The sequence below is a fragment of the Mobula hypostoma genome, chromosome 3 (assembly GCF_963921235.1).
Source record: "Mobula hypostoma chromosome 3, sMobHyp1.1, whole genome shotgun sequence".
NCBI lineage: Eukaryota > Metazoa > Chordata > Chondrichthyes > Myliobatiformes > Myliobatidae > Mobula > Mobula hypostoma.
Genome location: NC_086099.1, coordinates 97,107,006 through 97,127,262, shown reverse-complemented (window position 1 = coordinate 97,127,262; position 20,257 = coordinate 97,107,006). Strand labels below are relative to the sequence as shown.

The 20,257-nt window shown below is 47.4% G+C and overlaps 1 protein-coding gene across 2 annotated transcripts in view; it reads right to left on the bottom strand.

Annotated features, from left to right (window-relative positions):
- Positions 1 to 17,553, bottom strand: part of LOC134344164 (sodium-dependent organic anion transporter-like) — a 47,770-nt gene extending 30,217 nt beyond the window's left edge. Inside the window, exon 1 of one of the 2 annotated variants that reach the window (XM_063043504.1) lies at positions 17,035 to 17,553. In XM_063043504.1, coding sequence (XP_062899574.1) covers positions 17,035 to 17,381 — 347 coding nt within the window. In that variant the 5' untranslated portion in view covers positions 17,382 to 17,553. The remainder of the gene's footprint in view (positions 1 to 17,034) is intronic. The other variant, XM_063043503.1, reaches the window with a different exon arrangement.
- Positions 17,554 to 20,257: the final 2,704 nt, after the last annotated feature.

Sequence of the window (20,257 nt, the reverse complement as noted above, 5' to 3'; positions counted from 1 at the left end):
GTTGATTTGAATTAAAAGCTTTACCCTTTGTTTTGAGATTCCAATGGTAGTTGTTTGGAATAATCAGCACTTTTACGTGTCATATGGCTGTGATTTGTAGCTAAGTGTCTTTTCAATTTTGCTGGAGCCATTGCTACATTTGTAAATTGTTTCCACAGACTAGGCACAATGGAATAGGGGTTAATAAAAGATTTTAAAAAGAACGGCATAATAAATAACTAAATAAGGAAAACGGCAAAAAATATGAAAACCATGATACAATTGACTTCTAACCTACAGAATCCAACTTTTGGAATGTTTACAACAACAAGAAAGCAGCAGGACGGCAGCCAAGCTGCAGCGTTTAAAAATTCCTTCTTAGAAATGAAAATTTCCCTCCCATTTTCTACCACACTGATAGTTTGTTTGTGCCCAAAAGTCAGTCGGCAGCGCGTTAGGGGAAGTTGGGGGAGGTAATTCGGGAGGGAGAGGCTGACATCGCAGCCCAAGTTGGGTGCATCCATTCAAAGCTCAGAAACACACTTCACGCTCCTGAGCAGCCTACCACCCTCCCCTCCGTGCAATACAGCACTCACCAATTATCATCCTACCATCCTCCCCTCCGTGCAATACAGCAGTCACCAATTATCATCCTACCACCCTCCCCTCCGTGTCACCAATTATCATCCTACCATCCTCCCCTCGTGCAATACAGCCTCACCAATTATCATCCTACCACCTCCCCTCCGTGCAATACAGCAGTCACCAATTATCATCCTACCACCCTCCCCTCCGTGCAATACAGCACTCACCAATTATCATCCTACCACCCTCCCCTCCGTGCAATACAGCACTCACCAATTATCATCCTACCATCCTCCCCTCCGTGCAATACAGCACTCACCAATTATCATCCTACCATCCTCCCCTCCGTGCATACAGCAGTCACCAATTATCATCCTACCATCCTCCCCTCCGTGCAATACAGCACTCACCAATTATCATCCTACCATCCTCCCCTCCGTGCAATACAGCACTCACCAATTATCATCCTACCATCCTCCCCTCCGTGCAATACAGCAGTCACCAATTATCATCCTACCATCCTCCCCTCCGTGCAATACAGCATCACCAATTATCATCCTACCACCTCCCCTCCGTGCAATACAGCACTCACCAATTATCATCCTACCACCCTCCCCTCCGTGCAATACAGCACTCACCAATTATCATCCTACCATCCTCCCCTCCGTGCAATACAGACTCACCAATTATCATCCTACCATCCTCCCCCTGTGCAATACAGCACTCACCAATTATCATCCTACCATCCTCCCCTCCGTGCAATACAGCCTCACCAATTATCATCCTACCATCCTCCCCTCCGTGCAATACAGCAGTCACCAATTATCATCCTACCATCCTCCCCTCCGTGCAATACAGCAGTCACCAATTATCATCCTACCATCCTCCCCTCCGTGCAATACAGCAGTCACCAATTATCATCCTACCACCCTCCCCTCCGTGCAATACAGCACTCACCAATTATCATCCTACCATCCTCCCCTCCGTGCAATACAGCACTCACCAATTATCATCCTACCACCCTCCCCTCCGTGCAATACAGCACTCACCAATTATCATCCTACCATCCTCCCCTCCGTGCAATACAGCACTCACCAATTATCATCCTACCATCCTCCCCTCCGTGCAATACAGCACTCACCAATTATCATCCTACCATCCTCCCCTCCGTGCAATACAGCACTCACCAATTATCATCCTACCATCCTCCCCTCCGTGCAATACAGCACTCACCAATTATCATCCTACCACCCTCCCCTCCGTGCAATACAGCACTCACCAATTATCATCCTACCATCCTCCCCTCCGTGCAATACAGCACTCACCAATTATCATCCTACCATCCTCCCCTCCGTGCAATACAGCAGTCACCAATTATCATCCTACCATCCTCCCCTCCGTGCAATACAGCACTCACCAATTATCATCCTACCATCCTCCCCTCCGTGCAATACAGCACTCACCAATTATCATCCTACCATCCTCCCCTCTGTGCAATACAGCACTCACCAATTATCATCCTACCATCCTCCCCTCCGTGCAATACAGCACTCACCAATTATCATCCTACCATCCTCCCCTCCGTGCAATACAGCACTCACCAATTATCATCCTACCATCCTCCCCTCCGTGCAATACAGCAGTCACCAATTATCATCCTACCATCCTCCCCTCCGTGCAATACAGCAGTCACCAATTATCATCCTACCATCCTCCCCTCCGTGCAATACAGCAGTCACCAATTATCATCCTACCATCCTCCCCTCCGTGCAATACAGCAGTCACCAATTATCATCCTACCACCCTCCCCTCCGTGCAATACAGCACTCACCAATTATCATCCTACCACCCTCCCCTCCGTGCAATACAGCACTCACCAATTATCATCCTACCACCTCCCCTCCGTGCAATACAGCAGTCACCAATTATCATCCTACCATCCTCCCCTCCGTGCAATACAGCACTCACCAATTATCATCCTACCACCCTCCCCTCCGTGCAATACAGCACTCACCAATTATCATCCTACCATCCTCCCCTCCGTGCAATACAGCACTCACCAATTATCATCCTACCACCCTCCCCTCCGTGCAATACAGCACTCACCAATTATCATCCTACCATCCTCCCCTCCGTGCAATACAGCACTCACCAATTATCATCCTACCATCCTCCCCTCCGTGCAATACAGCAGTCACCAATTATCATCCTACCATCCTCCCCTCCGTTGCAATACAGCACTCACCAATTATCATCCTACCACCCTCCCCTCCGTGCAATACAGCACTCACCAATTATCATCCTACCTCCTCCCCTCCGTGCAATACAGCACTCACCAATTATCATCCTACCATCCTCCCCTCCGTGCAATACAGCACTCACCAATTATCATCCTACCATCCTCCCCTCCGTGCAATACAGCATCACCATTATCTCCACCACCCTCCCCTCCGTGAATACAGCCTCACCAATTATCATCCTACCATCCTCCCCTCCGTGCAATACAGCATCACCAATTATCATCCTACCATCCTCCCCTCCGTGCAATACAGCAGTCACCAATTATCATCCTACCACCCTCCCCTCCGTGCAATACAGCAGTCACCAATTATCATCCTACCATCCTCCCCTCCGTGCAATACAGCACTCACCAATTATCATCCTACCATCCTCCCCTCTGTGCAATACAGCACTCACCAATTATCATCCTACCATCCTCCCCTCCGTGCAATACAGCACTCACCAATTATCATCCTACCATCCTCCCCTCCGTGCAATACAGCACTCACCAATTATCATCCTACCATCCTCCCCTCCGTGCAATACAGCAGTCACCAATTATCATCCTACCATCCTCCCCTCCGTGCAATACAGCAGTCACCAATTATCATCCTACCACCCTCCCCTCCGTGCAATACAGCAGTCACCAAATATCATCCTACCATCCTCCCCTCCGTGCAATACAGCACTCACAATTATCATCCTACCATCCTCCCCTCCGTGCAATACAGCACTCACCAATTATCATCCTACCATCCTCCCCTCCGTGCAATACAGCACTCACCAATTATCATCCTACCACCCTCCCCTCCGTGCAATACAGCACTCACCAATTATCATCCTACCATCCTCCCCTCCGTGCAATACAGCACTCACCAATTATCATCCTACCACCCTCCCCTCCGTGCAATACAGCACTCACCAATTATCATCCTACCACCCTCCCCTCCGTGCAATACAGCAGTCACCAATTATCATCCTACCACCCTCCCCTCCGTGCAATACAGCACTCACCAATTATCATCCTACCACTCCCCTCCGTGCAATACAGCACTCACCAATTATCATCCGTATCATCCTCCCCTCCTTTTGTGCAATACAGCACTCACCAATTATCATCCTACCATCCTCCCCCCGTGCAATACCGTCACCAATTATCATCCTACCATCCTCCCCTCCGTGCAATACAGCCTCACCAATTATCATCCTACCATCCTCCCCTCCGTGCAATACAGCAGTCACCAATTATCATCCTACCATCCTCCCCTCCGTGCAATACAGCAGTCACCAATTATCATCCTACCACCTCCCCTCCGTGCAATACAGCAGTCACCAATTATCATCCTACCATCCTCCCCTCCGTGCAATACAGCACTCACCAATTATCATCCTACCACCCTCCCCTCCGTGCAATACAGCACTCACCAATTATCATCCTACCATCCTCCCCTCCGTGCAATACAGCACTCACCAATTATCATCCTACCATCCTCCCCTCCGTGCAATACAGCAGTCACCAATTATCATCCTACCATCCTCCCCTCCGTGCAATACAGCACTCACCAATTATCATCCTACCATCCTCCCCTCCGTGCAATACAGCACTCACCAATTATCATCCTACCTCCTCCCCTCCGTGCAATACAGCAGTCACCAATTATCATCCTACCATCCTCCCCTCCGTGCAATACAGCAGTCACCAATTATCATCCTACCATCCTCCCCTCCGTGCAATACAGCAGTCACCAATTATCATCCTACCACCCTCCCCTCCGTGCAATACAGCACTCACCAATTATCATCCTACCACCCTCCCCTCCGTGCAATACAGCAGTCACCAATTATCATCCTACCATCCTCCCCTCCGTGCAATACAGCAGTCACCAATTATCATCCTACCACCTCCCCTCCGTGCAATACAGCCTCACCAATTATCATCCTACCATCCTCCCCTCCGTGCAATACAGCACTCACCAATTATCATCCTACCATCCTCCCCTCTGTGCAATACAGCGCTCACCAATTATCATCCTACCACCCTCCCCTCCGTGCAATACAGCAGTCACCAATTATCATCCTACCATCCTCCCCTCCATGCAATACAGCGCTCACCAATTATCATCCTACCATCCTCCCCTCCGTGCAATACAGCACTCACCAATTATCATCCTACCATCCTCCCCTCCGTGCAATACAGCAGTCACCAATTATCATCCTACCGTCCTCCCCTCTGTGCAATACAGCAGTCACCAATTATCATCCTACCACCCTCCCCTCCGTGCAATACAGCACTCACCAATTATCATCCTACCACCCTCCCCTCCATGCAATACAGCAGTCACCAATTATCATCCTACCATCCTCCCCTCTGTGCAATACAGCAGTCACCAATTATCATCCTACCATCCTCCCCTCTGTGCAATACAGCAGTCACCAATTATCATCCTACCATCCTCCCCTCCGTGCAATACAGCGCTCACCAATTATCATCCTACCATCCTCCCCTCCGTGCAATACAGCAGTCACCAATTATCATCCTACCATCCTCCCCTCCGTGCAATACAGCACTCACCAATTATCATCCTACCATCCTCCCCTCCGTGCAATACAGCAGTCACCAATTATCATCCTACCATCCTCCCCTCCGTGCAATACAGCAGTCACCAATTATCATCCTACCACCCTCCCCTCCGTGCAATACAGCACTCACCAATTATCATCCTACCACCCTCCCCTCCGTGCAATACAGCACTCACCAATTATCATCCTACCATCCTCCCCTCCGTGCAATACAGCAGTCACCAATTATCATCCTACCATCCTCCCCTCCGTGCAATACAGCACTCACCAATTATCATCCTACCATCCTCCCCTCCGTGCAATACAGCACTCACCAATTATCATCCTACCATTCTCCCCTCCGTGCAATACAGCACTCACCAATTATCATCCTACCATCCTCCCCTCCGTGCAATACAGCAGTCACCAATTATCATCCTACCACCCTCCCCTCCGTGCAATACAGCAGTCACCAATTATCATCCTACCATCCTCCCCTCCGTGCAATACAGCAGTCACCAATTATCATCCTACCATCCTCCCCTCCGTGCAATACAGCAGTCACCAATTATCATCCTACCACCCTCCCCTCCGTGCAATACAGCAGTCACCAATTATCATCCTACCACCCTCCCCTCCGTGCAATACAGCACTCACCAATTATCATCCTACCATCCTCCCCTCCGTGCAATACAGCACTCACCAATTATCATCCTACCATCCTCCCCTCCGTGCAATACAGCAGTCACCAATTATCATCCTACCATCCTCCCTCCGTGCAATACAGCTCTCACCAATTATCATCCTACCATCCTCCCCTCCGTGCAATACAGCAGTCACCAATTATCATCCTACCATCCTCCCCTCCGTGCAATACAGCAGTCACCAATTATCATCCTAACATCCTCCCCTCCGTGCAATACAGCAGTCACCAATTATCATCCTACCATCCTCCCCTCCGTGCAATACAGCAGTCACCAATTATCATCCTACCATCCTCCCCTCCGTGCAATACAGCAGTCACCAATTATCATCCTACCACCCTCCCCTCCGTGTAATACAGCAGTCACCAATTATCATCCTACCATCCTCCCCTCCGTGCAATACAGCAGTCACCAATTATCATCCTACCATCCTCCCCTCCGTGCAATACAGCAGTCACCAATTATCATCCTACCATCCTCCCCTCCGTGCAATACAGCAGTCACCAATTATCATCCTACCACCCTCCCCTCCGTGTAATACAGCAGTCACCAATTATCATCCTACCATCCTCCCCTCCGTGCAATACAGCACTCACCAATTATCATCCTACCATCCTCCCCTCCGTGCAATACAGCACTCACCAATTATCATCCTACCACCCTCCCCTCCGTGCAATACAGCACTCACCAATTATCATCCTACCATCCTCCCCTCCGTGCAATACAGCAGTCACCAATTATCATCCTACCATCCTCCCCTCCGTGCAATACAGCAGTCACCAATTATCATCCTACCATCCTCCCCTCCGTGCAATACAGCACTCACCAATTATCATCCTACCACCCTCCCCTCCGTGCAATACAGCACTCACCAATTATCATCCTACCACCCTCCCCTCCGTGCAATACAGCAGTCACCAATTATCATCCTACCACCCTCCCCTCCGTGCAATACAGCACTCACCAATTATCATCCTACCACCCTCCCCTCCGTGCAATACAGCACTCACCAATTATCATCCTACCACCCTCCCCTCCGTGCAATACAGCACTCACCAATTATCATCCTACCATCCTCCCCTCCGTGCAATACAGCAGTCACCAATTATCATCCTACCATCCTCCCCTCCGTGCAATACAGCACTCACCAATTATCATCCTACCATCCTCCCCTCCGTGCAATACAGCACTCACCAATTATCATCCTACCATCCTCCCCTCCGTGCAATACAGCACTCACCAATTATCATCCTACCATCCTCCCCTCCGTGCAATACAGCAGTCACCAATTATCATCCTACCACCCTCCCCTCCGTGCAATACAGCACTCACCAATTATCATCCTACCATCCTCCACTCCGTGCAATACAGCAGTCACCAATTATCATCCTACCACCCTCCCCTCCGTGCAATACAGCAGTCACCAATTATCATCCTACCACCCTCCCCTCCGTGCAATACAGCACTCACCAATTATCATCCTACCATCCTCCCCTCCGTGCAATACAGCAGTCACCAATTATCATCCTACCATCCTCCCCTCCGTGCAATACAGCAGTCACCAATTATCATCCTACCACCCTCCCCTCCGTGCAATACAGCAGTCACCAATTATCATCCTACCATCCTCCCCTCCGTGCAATACAGCAGTCACCAATTATCATCCTACCATCCTCCCCTCCGTGCAATACAGCAGTCACCAATTATCATCCTACCATCCTCCCCTCCGTGCAATACAGCACTCACCAATTATCATCCTACCACCCTCCCCTCCGTGCAATACAGCACTCACCAATTATCATCCTACCACCCTCCCCCCGTGCAATACAGCAGTCACCAATTATCATCCTACCATCCTCCCCTCTGTGCAATACAGCGCTCACCAAATATCATCCTACCACCCTCCCCTCCGTGCAATACAGCAGTCACCAATTATCATCCTACCATCCTCCCCTCCATGCAATACAGCGCTCACCAATTATCATCCTACCATCCTCCCCTCCGTGCAATACAGCACTCACCAATTATCATCCTACCATCCTCCCCTCCGTGCAATACAGCAGTCACCAATTATCATCCTACCGTCCTCCCCTCTGTGCAATACAGCAGTCACCAATTATCATCCTACCACCCTCCCCTCCGTGCAATACAGCACTCACCAATTATCATCCTACCACCCTCCCCTCCATGCAATACAGCAGTCACCAAATATCATCCTACCATCCTCCCCTCCGTGCAATACAGCGCTCACCAATTATCATCCTACCATCCTCCCCTCTGTGCAATACAGCACTCACCAATTATCATCCTACCATCCTCCCCTCCGTGCAATACAGCTCTCACCAATTATCATCCTACCATCCTCCCCTCCGTGCAATACAGCAGTCACCAATTATCATCCTACCACGCTCCCCCCGTGCAATACAGCTCTCACCAATTATCATCCTACCATCCTCCCCTCCGTGCAATACAGCACTCACCAATTATCATCCTACCACCCTCCCCTCCGTGCAATACAGCACTCACCAATTATCATCCTACCACCCTCCCCTCCGTGCAATACAGCACTCACCAATTATCATCCTACCATCCTCCCCTCCGTGTAATACAGCAGTCACCAATTATCATCCTACCACCCTCCCCTCCGTGCAATACAGCACTCACCAATTATCATCCTACCATCCTCCCCTCCGTGCAATACAGCACTCACCAATTATCATCCTACCATTCTCCCCTCCGTGCAATACAGCACTCACCAATTATCATCCTACCATCCTCCCCTCCGTGCAATACAGCAGTCACCAATTATCATCCTACCACCCTCCCCTCCGTGCAATACAGCAGTCACCAATTATCATCCTACCATCCTCCCCTCCGTGCAATACAGCAGTCACCAATTATCATCCTACCATCCTCCCCTCCGTGCAATACAGCAGTCACCAATTATCATCCTACCACCCTCCCCTCCGTGCAATACAGCAGTCACCAATTATCATCCTACCACCCTCCCCTCCGTGCAATACAGCACTCACCAATTATCATCCTACCATCCTCCCCTCCGTGCAATACAGCACTCACCAATTATCATCCTACCATCCTCCCCTCCGTGCAATACAGCAGTCACCAATTATCATCCTACCATCCTCCCTCCGTGCAATACAGCTCTCACCAATTATCATCCTACCATCCTCCCCTCCGTGCAATACAGCAGTCACCAATTATCATCCTACCATCCTCCCCTCCGTGCAATACAGCAGTCACCAATTATCATCCTAACATCCTCCCCTCCGTGCAATACAGCAGTCACCAATTATCATCCTACCATCCTCCCCTCCGTGCAATACAGCAGTCACCAATTATCATCCTACCATCCTCCCCTCCGTGCAATACAGCAGTCACCAATTATCATCCTACCACCCTCCCCTCCGTGTAATACAGCAGTCACCAATTATCATCCTACCATCCTCCCCTCCGTGCAATACAGCAGTCACCAATTATCATCCTACCATCCTCCCCTCCGTGCAATACAGCAGTCACCAATTATCATCCTACCATCCTCCCCTCCGTGCAATACAGCAGTCACCAATTATCATCCTACCACCCTCCCCTCCGTGTAATACAGCAGTCACCAATTATCATCCTACCATCCTCCCCTCCGTGCAATACAGCACTCACCAATTATCATCCTACCATCCTCCCCTCCGTGCAATACAGCACTCACCAATTATCATCCTACCACCCTCCCCTCCGTGCAATACAGCACTCACCAATTATCATCCTACCATCCTCCCCTCCGTGCAATACAGCAGTCACCAATTATCATCCTACCATCCTCCCCTCCGTGCAATACAGCAGTCACCAATTATCATCCTACCATCCTCCCCTCCGTGCAATACAGCACTCACCAATTATCATCCTACCACCCTCCCCTCCGTGCAATACAGCACTCACCAATTATCATCCTACCACCCTCCCCTCCGTGCAATACAGCACTCACCAATTATCATCCTACCACCCTCCCCTCCGTGCAATACAGCACTCACCAATTATCATCCTACCATCCTCCCCTCCGTGCAATACAGCACTCACCAATTATCATCCTACCACCCTCCCCCCGTGCAATACAGCACTCACCAATTATCATCCTACCACCCTCCTCTCCGTGCAATACAGCAGTAACCAATTATCATCCTACCACCCTCCCCCCGTGCAATACAGCACTCACCAATTATCATCCTACCACCCTCCCCTCCGTGCAATACAGCAGTCACCAATTATCATCCTACCATCCTCCCCTCCATGCAATACAGCAGTCACCAATTATCATCCTACCATCCTCCCCTCCGTGCAATACAGCAGTCACCAATTATCATCCTACCATCCTCCCCTCCGTGCAATACAGCAGTCATCAATTATCATCCTACCATCCTCCCCTCCGTGTAATACAGCGCTCACCAATTATCATCCTACCATCCTCCCCTCCGTGCAATACAGCACTCACCAATTATCATCCTACCACCCTCCCCTCCGTGCAATACAGCACTCACCAATTATCATCCTACCACCCTCCCCTCCGTGCAATACAGCACTCACCAATTATCATCCTACCATCCTCCCCTCCGTGCAATACAGCAGTCACCAATTATCATCCTACCATCCTCCCCTCCGTGCAATACAGCAGTCACCAATTATCATCCTACCATCCTCCCCTCCGTGCAATACAGCAGTCACCAATTATCATCCTACCATCCTCCCCTCCATGCAATACAGCAGTCACCAATTATCATCCTACCATCCTCCCCTCCGTGCAATACAGCAGTCACTAATTATCATCCTACCACCCTCCCCCCGTGCAATACAGCGCTCGCCAATTATCATCCTACCATCCTCCCCTCCGTGCAATACAGCACTCACCAATTATCATCCTACCATCCTCCCCTCTGTGCAATACAGCAGTCACCAACTATCATCCTACCATCCTCCCCTCCGTGCAATACAGCACTCAACAATTATCATCCTACCACCCTCCCCTCCGTGCAATACAGCACTCACCAATTATCATCCTACCATCCTCCCCTCCGTGCAATACAGCACTCACCAATTATCATCCTACCATCCTCCCCTCCGTGCAATACAGCAGTCACCAATTATCATCCTACCACCCTCCCCTCCGTGCAATACAGCAGTCACCAATTATCATCCTACCACCCTCCCCTCCGTGCAATACAGCAGTCACCAATTATCATCCTACCATCCTCCCCTCCATGCAATACAGCAGTCACCAATTATCATCCTACCATCCTCCCCTCCGTGCAATACAGCAGTCACCAATTATCATCCTACCATCCTCCCCTCCGTGCAATACAGCAGTCATCAATTATCATCCTACCATCCTCCCCTCCGTGTAATACAGCACTCACCAATTATCATCCTACCATCCTCCCCTCCGTGCAATACAGCAGTCACCAATTATCATCCTACCATCCTCCCCTCCGTGCAATACAGCAGTCACCAATTATCATCCTACCACCCTCCCCCCGTGCAATACAGCGCTCGCCAATTATCATCCTACCATCCTCCCCTCCGTGCAATACAGCACTCACCAATTATCATCCTACCATCCTCCCCTCTGTGCAATACAGTAGTCACCAATTATCATCCTACCATCCTCCCCTCCGTGCAATACAGCAGTCACCAACTATCATCCTACCATCCTCCCCTCCGTGCAATACAGCACTCAACAATTATCATCCTACCACCCTCCCCTCCGTGCAATACAGCACTCACCAATTATCATCCTACCATCCTCCCCTCCGTGCAATACAGCACTCACCAATTATCATCCTACCACCCTCCCCTCCGTGCAATACAGCAGTCACCAATTATCATCCTACCACCCTCCCCTCCGTGCAATACAGCAGTCACCAATTATCATCCTACCACCCTCCCCTCCGTGCAATACAGCACTCACCAATTATCATCCTACCACCCTCCCCTCCGTGCAATACAGCAGTCACCAATTATCATCCTACCACCCTCCCCTCCGTGCAATACAGCAGTCACCAATTATCATCCTACCACCCTCCCCTCCGTGCAATACAGCACTCACCAATTATCATCCTACCATCCTCCCCTCTGTGCAATACAGCACTCACCAATTATCATCCTACCATCCTCCCCTCCGTGCAATACAGCAGTCACCAATTATCATCCTACCACCCTCCCTCCGTGCAATACAGCACTCACCAATTATCATCCTACCATCCTCCCCTCTGTGCAATACAGCAGTCACCAATTATCATCCTACCATCCTCCCCTCCCTGCAATACAGCACTCACCAATTATCATCCTACCATCCTCCCCTCCGTGCAATACAGCACTCACCAATTATCATCCTACCATCCTCCCCTCCGTGCAATACAGCACTCACCAATTATCATCCTACCATTCTCCCCTCCGTGTAATACAGCGCTCACCAATTATCATCCTACCATCCTCCCCTCTGTGCAATACAGCAGTCATCAATTATCAGCCTACCGTCCTCCCTCAGTGGAATACAGTGCTCACCAATTATTAACAGCCTCCCCTATCTCACGTTAAAATCAGAGAATGGTCTCAAGGAAATAGATACAGTCCTGCCGCACACTGCCATAGGGCTGAGAGGCCTCTAACGAGATTGCCAACGGGGTGCTCGATCATTGCCCACCACTGCATCATGCTTTGCGCAATGTTCAAAAAAACATTTTTTGTTTCATCACAATCTCTCTCAATGAATCTCTTCACTCAACTTCACCTGCCCCATCATTTAATTTATTTTCAAGGACTGGTCATCTCATGTTCTTGATACTTTGTTGCTTATTTATTTATTTATTTATTTATTTATTATTGTCTCTTTCTCTATTTTGCACAGTTTGTTGTATTCTGCACTCCGGCTGATTGCCCAAGTTGGGTGGACTTTCATCGATTCTGTTAAGGTTATTATTCTATAGATAAATTATTGAGTATACCCACAAGAAAATTAATCTTTGGGTCATATATGATGACATATATGTATTTTGATAATAAATTTATTTTGAACTTTGAACAATAGACTGGATGGGATAAATTTTCTGCAGTTACAGTTGAAGAAGAATTTATGAAATGTCTAAAGATCTGATTGTTGTGCTATTTTAGACCTTGGTTTGTGCAACTGATAAATCATGTTGTCGCGGGCACTTTGGGGCTGAGGGAACACAGCATGACAGAATTTGACATTGTTTAAAAGTGATACAGTTGTATACAAAACAAAGGAAGCTACGATGCATGAAAGGCAAGCTGGCTGTAGTTGTTTGGGATGTTACTTTGAAAAGTATGACTTTGTAAAGGCAATGGCTAGTACTGCAAAAAATAAATATGTTGAAGAACATATTTCCCTTTAAGGCACAAAGTCCCAACAGGAAATGTGGTGCCTCCTTGGGTTAGAAGAGAAATGAAAGATCATTAAATCCAAGGAGAGGATTTCTCAACTTGCCAGAAGTACCAATGGGCAAGTTAGAAATCAGCAAAGACAAAGAAATTGAGGGCAAGCTAAAGAATAAGTCTGGAATTAAACGTAATCACACACTGTAAGACTTTTCAAAGATGCATAAAGCAGAAAATACCAGTGAGCACTAGTGCTAGCTCCTCACAGAGCAGAAAAAATTATAACGATGCTGCACAATTAAACAATTACCTCACGTCTTCACAAAGAGAGACACATATGCCTACGAGAAGTATTAAAGTACAACAAATCCTATAAGAATGCATGGATTAAAAACAGAGATGGGGAAATTTCGGAACATTCAGAGATGAAGAGAAGACTGAGCGTGAAGGGTTATCTTACCTCCCAATCTCCACAACACACCACAGTGGTGGAGTAAATCGAGACACAAAAAGAAATCAGTCCAGAGGAGATGCAAGTAGGAATTAATGAATTATCCAGAACTGTTGAACACAATGTTCGAATCATAAGGCAGTAAAGAATGCTGTGAATGTGTGGTTTTATACTTGGAGCAAATGTTGGAGCATAGAGTGTATGTGTTATCATTTTAGTACTGTCCCTTCACACAAAAACTCAGTTGTGATTAGGATGAGACTGCAAGTTATCAGCTATTGCACATCATCACACTAAAAGAAGATGTCATTTATTTGTCCCTTCCCAAGTTTGGGTTTAGGAAATCATTCACTGGTGGGATTGGGTCTTTGGCTTAAGGAAAACATTGGATCACCTTTATCAGCACTGTCTAAAGGAGAATGCAAGTATGATGCTGCCATCCTCCCTATCATTTATTGGGTGGGGAAGGGTACAATCACCTGGATCAGATTCTGTGGAGATGTGGGGGGAAAAGTCACTCCTCTGCGGTTGGGTGGGCAGGTGGAGAGAGAGAGAGAGAGAGACGACAAAAAAAAAGCAACTGCATCATTCCCTGGAAAAAAGTACAGTCGATGTTTTGAGCCAAGATCCTTTGGCAAAGCTGGAGAAAAAAGATGCAGAGTAGACTTAAAAGGTAGGGAAGGGGAAAAAGAAACACAAGGTGATAGCTGAAACCATGAGGGGGAGAGGGATGAAGTAAAGAGTAGGGAAGTTGATTGGTGAAAGAGATACAGGGCAGGAGAAGTGGGAGTCTGAAAGGAGAGGACAGAAGGCCACGGAAGAAAGAAAAGGGGGCAGGAGCACCAGAGGGAGGTGATGGACAAGCAAGGATATAAGGTGAGAGAGGAAAAAGAGGATGGGGAACAGTAAAGGGGGTGGGGGCATTACTGGAAGTTTGAGCAATGGATATTCATGCCATCAGGTTGAAGGCTACCCAGACAGAATACAAGGTGTTGTTCCTCCTGAGTGTGGCCTCATCACGACAGGAGAGGAGGCCATGGATTCTCATATTGGAATGGGAAACATCAACTGTACTTTTCTCCAGAGATGGCCTGCTGAGTTCCTCCTGCATTCTGTGTGTGTTGTTTGGATTTCCAGCATCCGCAAATTTTCTCTTGTTTGCATCATTTTTGGTTGTAGGGTTGGGGAAAATCACACCCAACATTCATTGGGGAAGGGATGTTCACCTGAGAAAAGTTGCCTAATGAACTTCAGCAAGGGTGGGTTTGTGTCACCTCCTTCTTCTCTAGATAGGCAGCGTAACCCTCCTCTCCCTCAGTTGTGGGGTATGGAGAATGGTTATCTGCTTGTGTGAGCAAATGAGATCAGGGAGCTGGCATGGACCCGCAGCCACACTAGGATGCAGACGGTGAGAGATGACGAAACTGAAGGATGGCTGGGCACAGATCAAGGGCTCAGCAGCAATGTTCCCTCTAATTTTTTGTAGTCAGTGCGTGCAAAAACCTTATGTTGTGCACATTTTTTTCCTATGACAAAACTGTCTATTACAGTATTTTCAGCTAGAAAATCATGATATTTTAGACATAAGGCATTAACTTGTTCATTGCCAAATGTGAAGTCACAATCTGCAATTGCGGAGAAATCAAAAGCTGACCATTCTTGTACCTCATCTTCAGGAAACCTTTCTTCTCAATGAACACAAAGACCATTTATAAAAGTCAACAGCGAACTTGTATCTACTGTGACGTTTTCTTCGCATTGTTGGCTTAGCAAAACTTTAACTTTGTCACTCCACGAAACATTGTCTCCCAGATACTGCTTTCTTATCTTGTTAATTTTGCCTCACACAAAATGAAGTGAATCAATTGGTGTCAGGCCACTCTTTTGCAGAATCTTGCACAGTGCAGCCAGTTCATCAAAGACTTCACTTAAAACCTGTAAAACTACTTTGTATGTGATGTTTATCAATTTCTTGTGACAGTATTTAGCCACAGGGCCATTTGACTGATCTTTTTTAATATAAACTTAGTAAGCTATCTACAGGATTTGAAGCAGATCTGTATAACTTTATGGTATGAACACTCTCCACCAAAGATGGCTGCCGCCGTGATGCAGCTGTACAAACCGGAACAGGAAAGGCGAGGTGACGTAAATCAGCGACGTGCTTTGTGGTATTTGAAAAGCCGACTAACTAGTTAACAGAAACATTTAGTTAAAAGATTATTTTCAATAAGTATAGTTATTAATTATTACATTATTTTAGGTAACTAAACTTCTGTGCGCTGGTTGAAAAACGTGTGTGCTCGCGCACACATGCATAGCTTAGAGCGAACATAGCTCAGGAGGCAGGTTAGAGATAACTACGCTACTGGTGGAGGGTACAGAGTTCCCAAAGATGAAGGTAAAGCTTATGTTTCAATCTTCCAGATTACAGTTCATTTTTAAAACCATGCTGTCTTCCAAGTACTCTATACTGGCACTCGCCATCCACAGGTCAAGATGTTTATATGTAGCCCTAATGCTTTAAAAAGAGTACCTCATTGTGTGCATCACTGATGCAAAAACAAATCAAGGGTGAATCCCAGCAGATCCATCCAATCAAATTTCACAGTTGTCATGCTAAATTAAAGGCATCCATTAGTCTTGTGAGACCATGGATCTGTGCCTGGAAAGTCTTCACTCTCCAGGGCGCAGGCCTGGGCAAGGCTGTATGGAAGACCTGACGAAGGGTCTCGGCCTGAAATGTCGACTGTACTTCTTCCTAGAGATGCTACCTGGCCTACTGCGTTCACCAGCAACTTTGATGTGTGTTGCTACAATTAAAAGTGCATGGTTTCACTTGGAAACCATGTGTCTGAGTCCTATGCAGTAAGAAAGGAGCTAATATTTACAAAGGTTGGTACACTGGGGAAAGAGAGGGGATACTCAAGGATTCAGGACTAGTCATACTCCTGACAGTCAAGTGTGTTAAAATACAATTCAGAGTTACTCGATCCTTTTGCAGAAAGGATGTGCAGTAAAAAGAAACAAACTTGATAGTGAAATTGAGAAAAAGAGAAAAGCATAAAAACTCACCTGAGATCCATGTCTCCATCTGCCCAGTAGCTCATTATGTTGGAAATAATCCCTCCAGGACAACAGCCCATAAAAAGAACAGCAAATGCCTGAGGAGATTTCAACTTAAAAGAAGTTGCAAGAGTAAATGCAATGAGTGGCATAAATCCAAACTGGCAAGCAACACCAACGGCAAGACCCCATGGTCTCTTAACAAGAGCCCACAATTTCTTCAAATCAACGGCGCAGCCCATGGAAATCATGACCAAAATCAGTGTAATATAAAGCATTGAACCGGCAATTTTCATTACCATATTATTATCATCACTTGTCTTGTCACATTTTGAAAGGATTGTTGAATTTCCCATTTTTACTTTCTCGCTGTGCCAGCTGTGTGCAGCAGGTTTTAAACTTGTACTCCAGTGCACTTATTTATACTCCAGGGGAAGAACTACGTAAACATGGAATACTGACTGGTATTGGAGAATATGATATTGTGCAATTTTTAGCCTATTGAAAACTAGAACCTATGTAGATTATCTCCAAAAACAGATCTGCTTGTGCAGCTTTTTTAAAAATGAAAGTAAAACAAAAATTAAATTGCTTAGTACAATTTGGGAAGGAAACAGCATGTCTGAAAATTCATTTTTCCTGGAATGTCTGTTAGTACCAAAGCCGGTTTTCTAATGTGTGGATGAAGAGAGTTTAGTGACTGGATGCTAGTTTTTTCTTTGTCTCAATGTGCCAATGTACTTCTCATCTTAAGCCTACACAAATGGTTAGCAACATCTGAAAAGGAGAGCCAGATAAGACCATAAGACATAGGAGCAGAATTAGGCCATTTGGCCCATCGAGTCTGCTCCACCATTTCATCATGGCTGATCCATTATTCCTCCCAGCCCCAATCTCCTGCCTTCTCCCTGTATTGCTTCATGCCCTGACCAATCAAGAATCTATTAATGTCTGCCTTAAATATTTGTAAAGACTTGGCCTCCACAGCGTTCTGTGGCAATGAATTCCAGATTCTTTGAACATCAGTGAGAGCAAGTCTTCTGTTGGTCTTCAATGTGGCAATGCATGGAAATACACAATCACAAGCCCCAAACTACAGCAGAACACAGATAAGGCAAGGCTGCCTGAAGCGCAGTGGACAATTCTGTCAGTGACACTCAGAAAGGAAGTGTCCAGCTAAGGGTAATTAAGCACATTGGCATGTGCTTACGTTGGGTAACAGGAAATCAATAAAAGCAAATCTGAATAAAAATCTGGAACAGATATCAACTCAAAAGAAACCATAAATGTTGGTGCAATGAGAGGCTAACTACCAAACAATGTTTTTAATTAGCCCCCATTGCCTCTTTAAGCAAATCCGCAGAATGCGGATTGAAACACTGAACACTGGGATTTCGAACAGGGACAGTGGGCTGAGCAGTATCCTGTTGTTGTATAATACTATCATTCAATGCCCTCAGCACATATGTACCTGGAACTAAGAATCAGAACAACAGCTTTTCAGAAAAACCAAGAATTTCATGTCCACGTTAAAATTGTTGCCGCACACTACAGTGTTGCTTAAGTTTGTTTATTGTTACATTTTAGCTTGGGTTATACAGTTATTCACTTGTGTATTTGTGGGTCACCCTGACTGTAACCGGGGTGTGTGATGGTCACCTCCCCCGTCTGTGTGAGACTGGCTGGATTCACTCTCCAGGTCAGAGTGCCCTGTCTGATTTATGTTTATCACAATAAAACGGTTTTTGAGTTAACAAGCTTCCTTGTCGGGTAAGGACGGCGAGCAGCTGAAATAAAGAACTTTAAATGGTGGCGGACCTTAAACTCGAAACAACAGGAATTCTGCAGATGTTGGAAATTCAAGCAACACACATCAAAGTTGCTGGTGAACGCAGCAGGCCAGGCAGCATCTGTAGGAAGAGGTGCAGACGACGTTTCAGGCCGAGACCCTTCGTCAGGACTAACTGAAGGAAGTGAGTAAGGGATTTGAAACCTGGAGGGGGAGGGGGAGATCCAAAATGATAGGAGAAGACAGGAGGGGGAGGGATGGAGCCAAGAGCTGGACAGGTGATAGGCAAAAGGGATACGAGAGGATCATGGAACAGGAGGTCCGGGAAGAAAGACGGGGGGGGGACCCAGAGGATGGGCAAGAGGTATATTCAGAGGGACAGAGGGAGAAAAAGGAGCGTGAGAGAAAGAATGTGTGTATAAAAATAAGTAACAGATGGGGTACGAGGGGGAGGTGCGGCATTAGCGGAAGTTAGAGAAGTCATTGTTCATGCCATCAGGTTGGAGGCTACCCAGATGGAATATATTATTCCAACATATTATTCTCCGTAACTTCCGCAACCTCCAACGGGATCCCACCACTAAGCACATCTTTCCTCCCCCCCCCTGCATTTCACAGGGATCGCTCCCTACACAACTCCCTTGTCCATTCATCCCCCCCATCCCTCCCCACTGATCTCCCTCCTGGCACTTATCCGTGTAAGCGGAACAAGTGCTACACATGCCCTTACACTTCCTCCCTTACCACCATTCAGGGCCCCAAACAGTCCTTCCAGGTGAGGCAACACTTCACCTGTGAGTCGGCTGGGGTGATATACCGCGTCCGGTGCTACCGATGTGGCCTTCTATATATTGGCGAGACCCGACGCAGACTGGGAGACCGCTTTGCTGAACACCTACGCTCTGTCCGCCAGAGAAAGCAGGATCAACCAGTGACCACACATTTTAATTCCACATCCCATTCCCATTCTGACATGTCTATCCACGGCCTCCTCTACTGTAAAGATGAAGCCACACTCAGGTTGGAGGAACAACACCTTATATTCCGTCTGGGTAGCCTCCAACTGGATGGAATGAACATCGACTTCTCTAACTTCTGCTAATGCCCCACCTCCCCCTCATACCCCATCTGTTACTCCTTTTTATGCACACATTCTTTCTCTCACTCTCCTTTTTCTCCCTCTGTCCCTCTGAATATACCTCTTGCCCATCCTCTGGGTCACCCCCCACCCCCCTGTCTTTCTTCCCGGACCTCCTGTCCCATGATCCTCTCGTATCCCCTTTTGCCTATCACCTGTCCAGCTCTTGGCTCTATTCCTCCCCCTCCTGTCTTCTCCTATCATTTTGGATCTCCCCCTCCCCCTCCAACTTTCAAATCCCTTACTCACTCTTCCTTCAGTTAGTCCTGACGAAGGGTCTCGGCCTGAAACGTCGACTGCGCCTC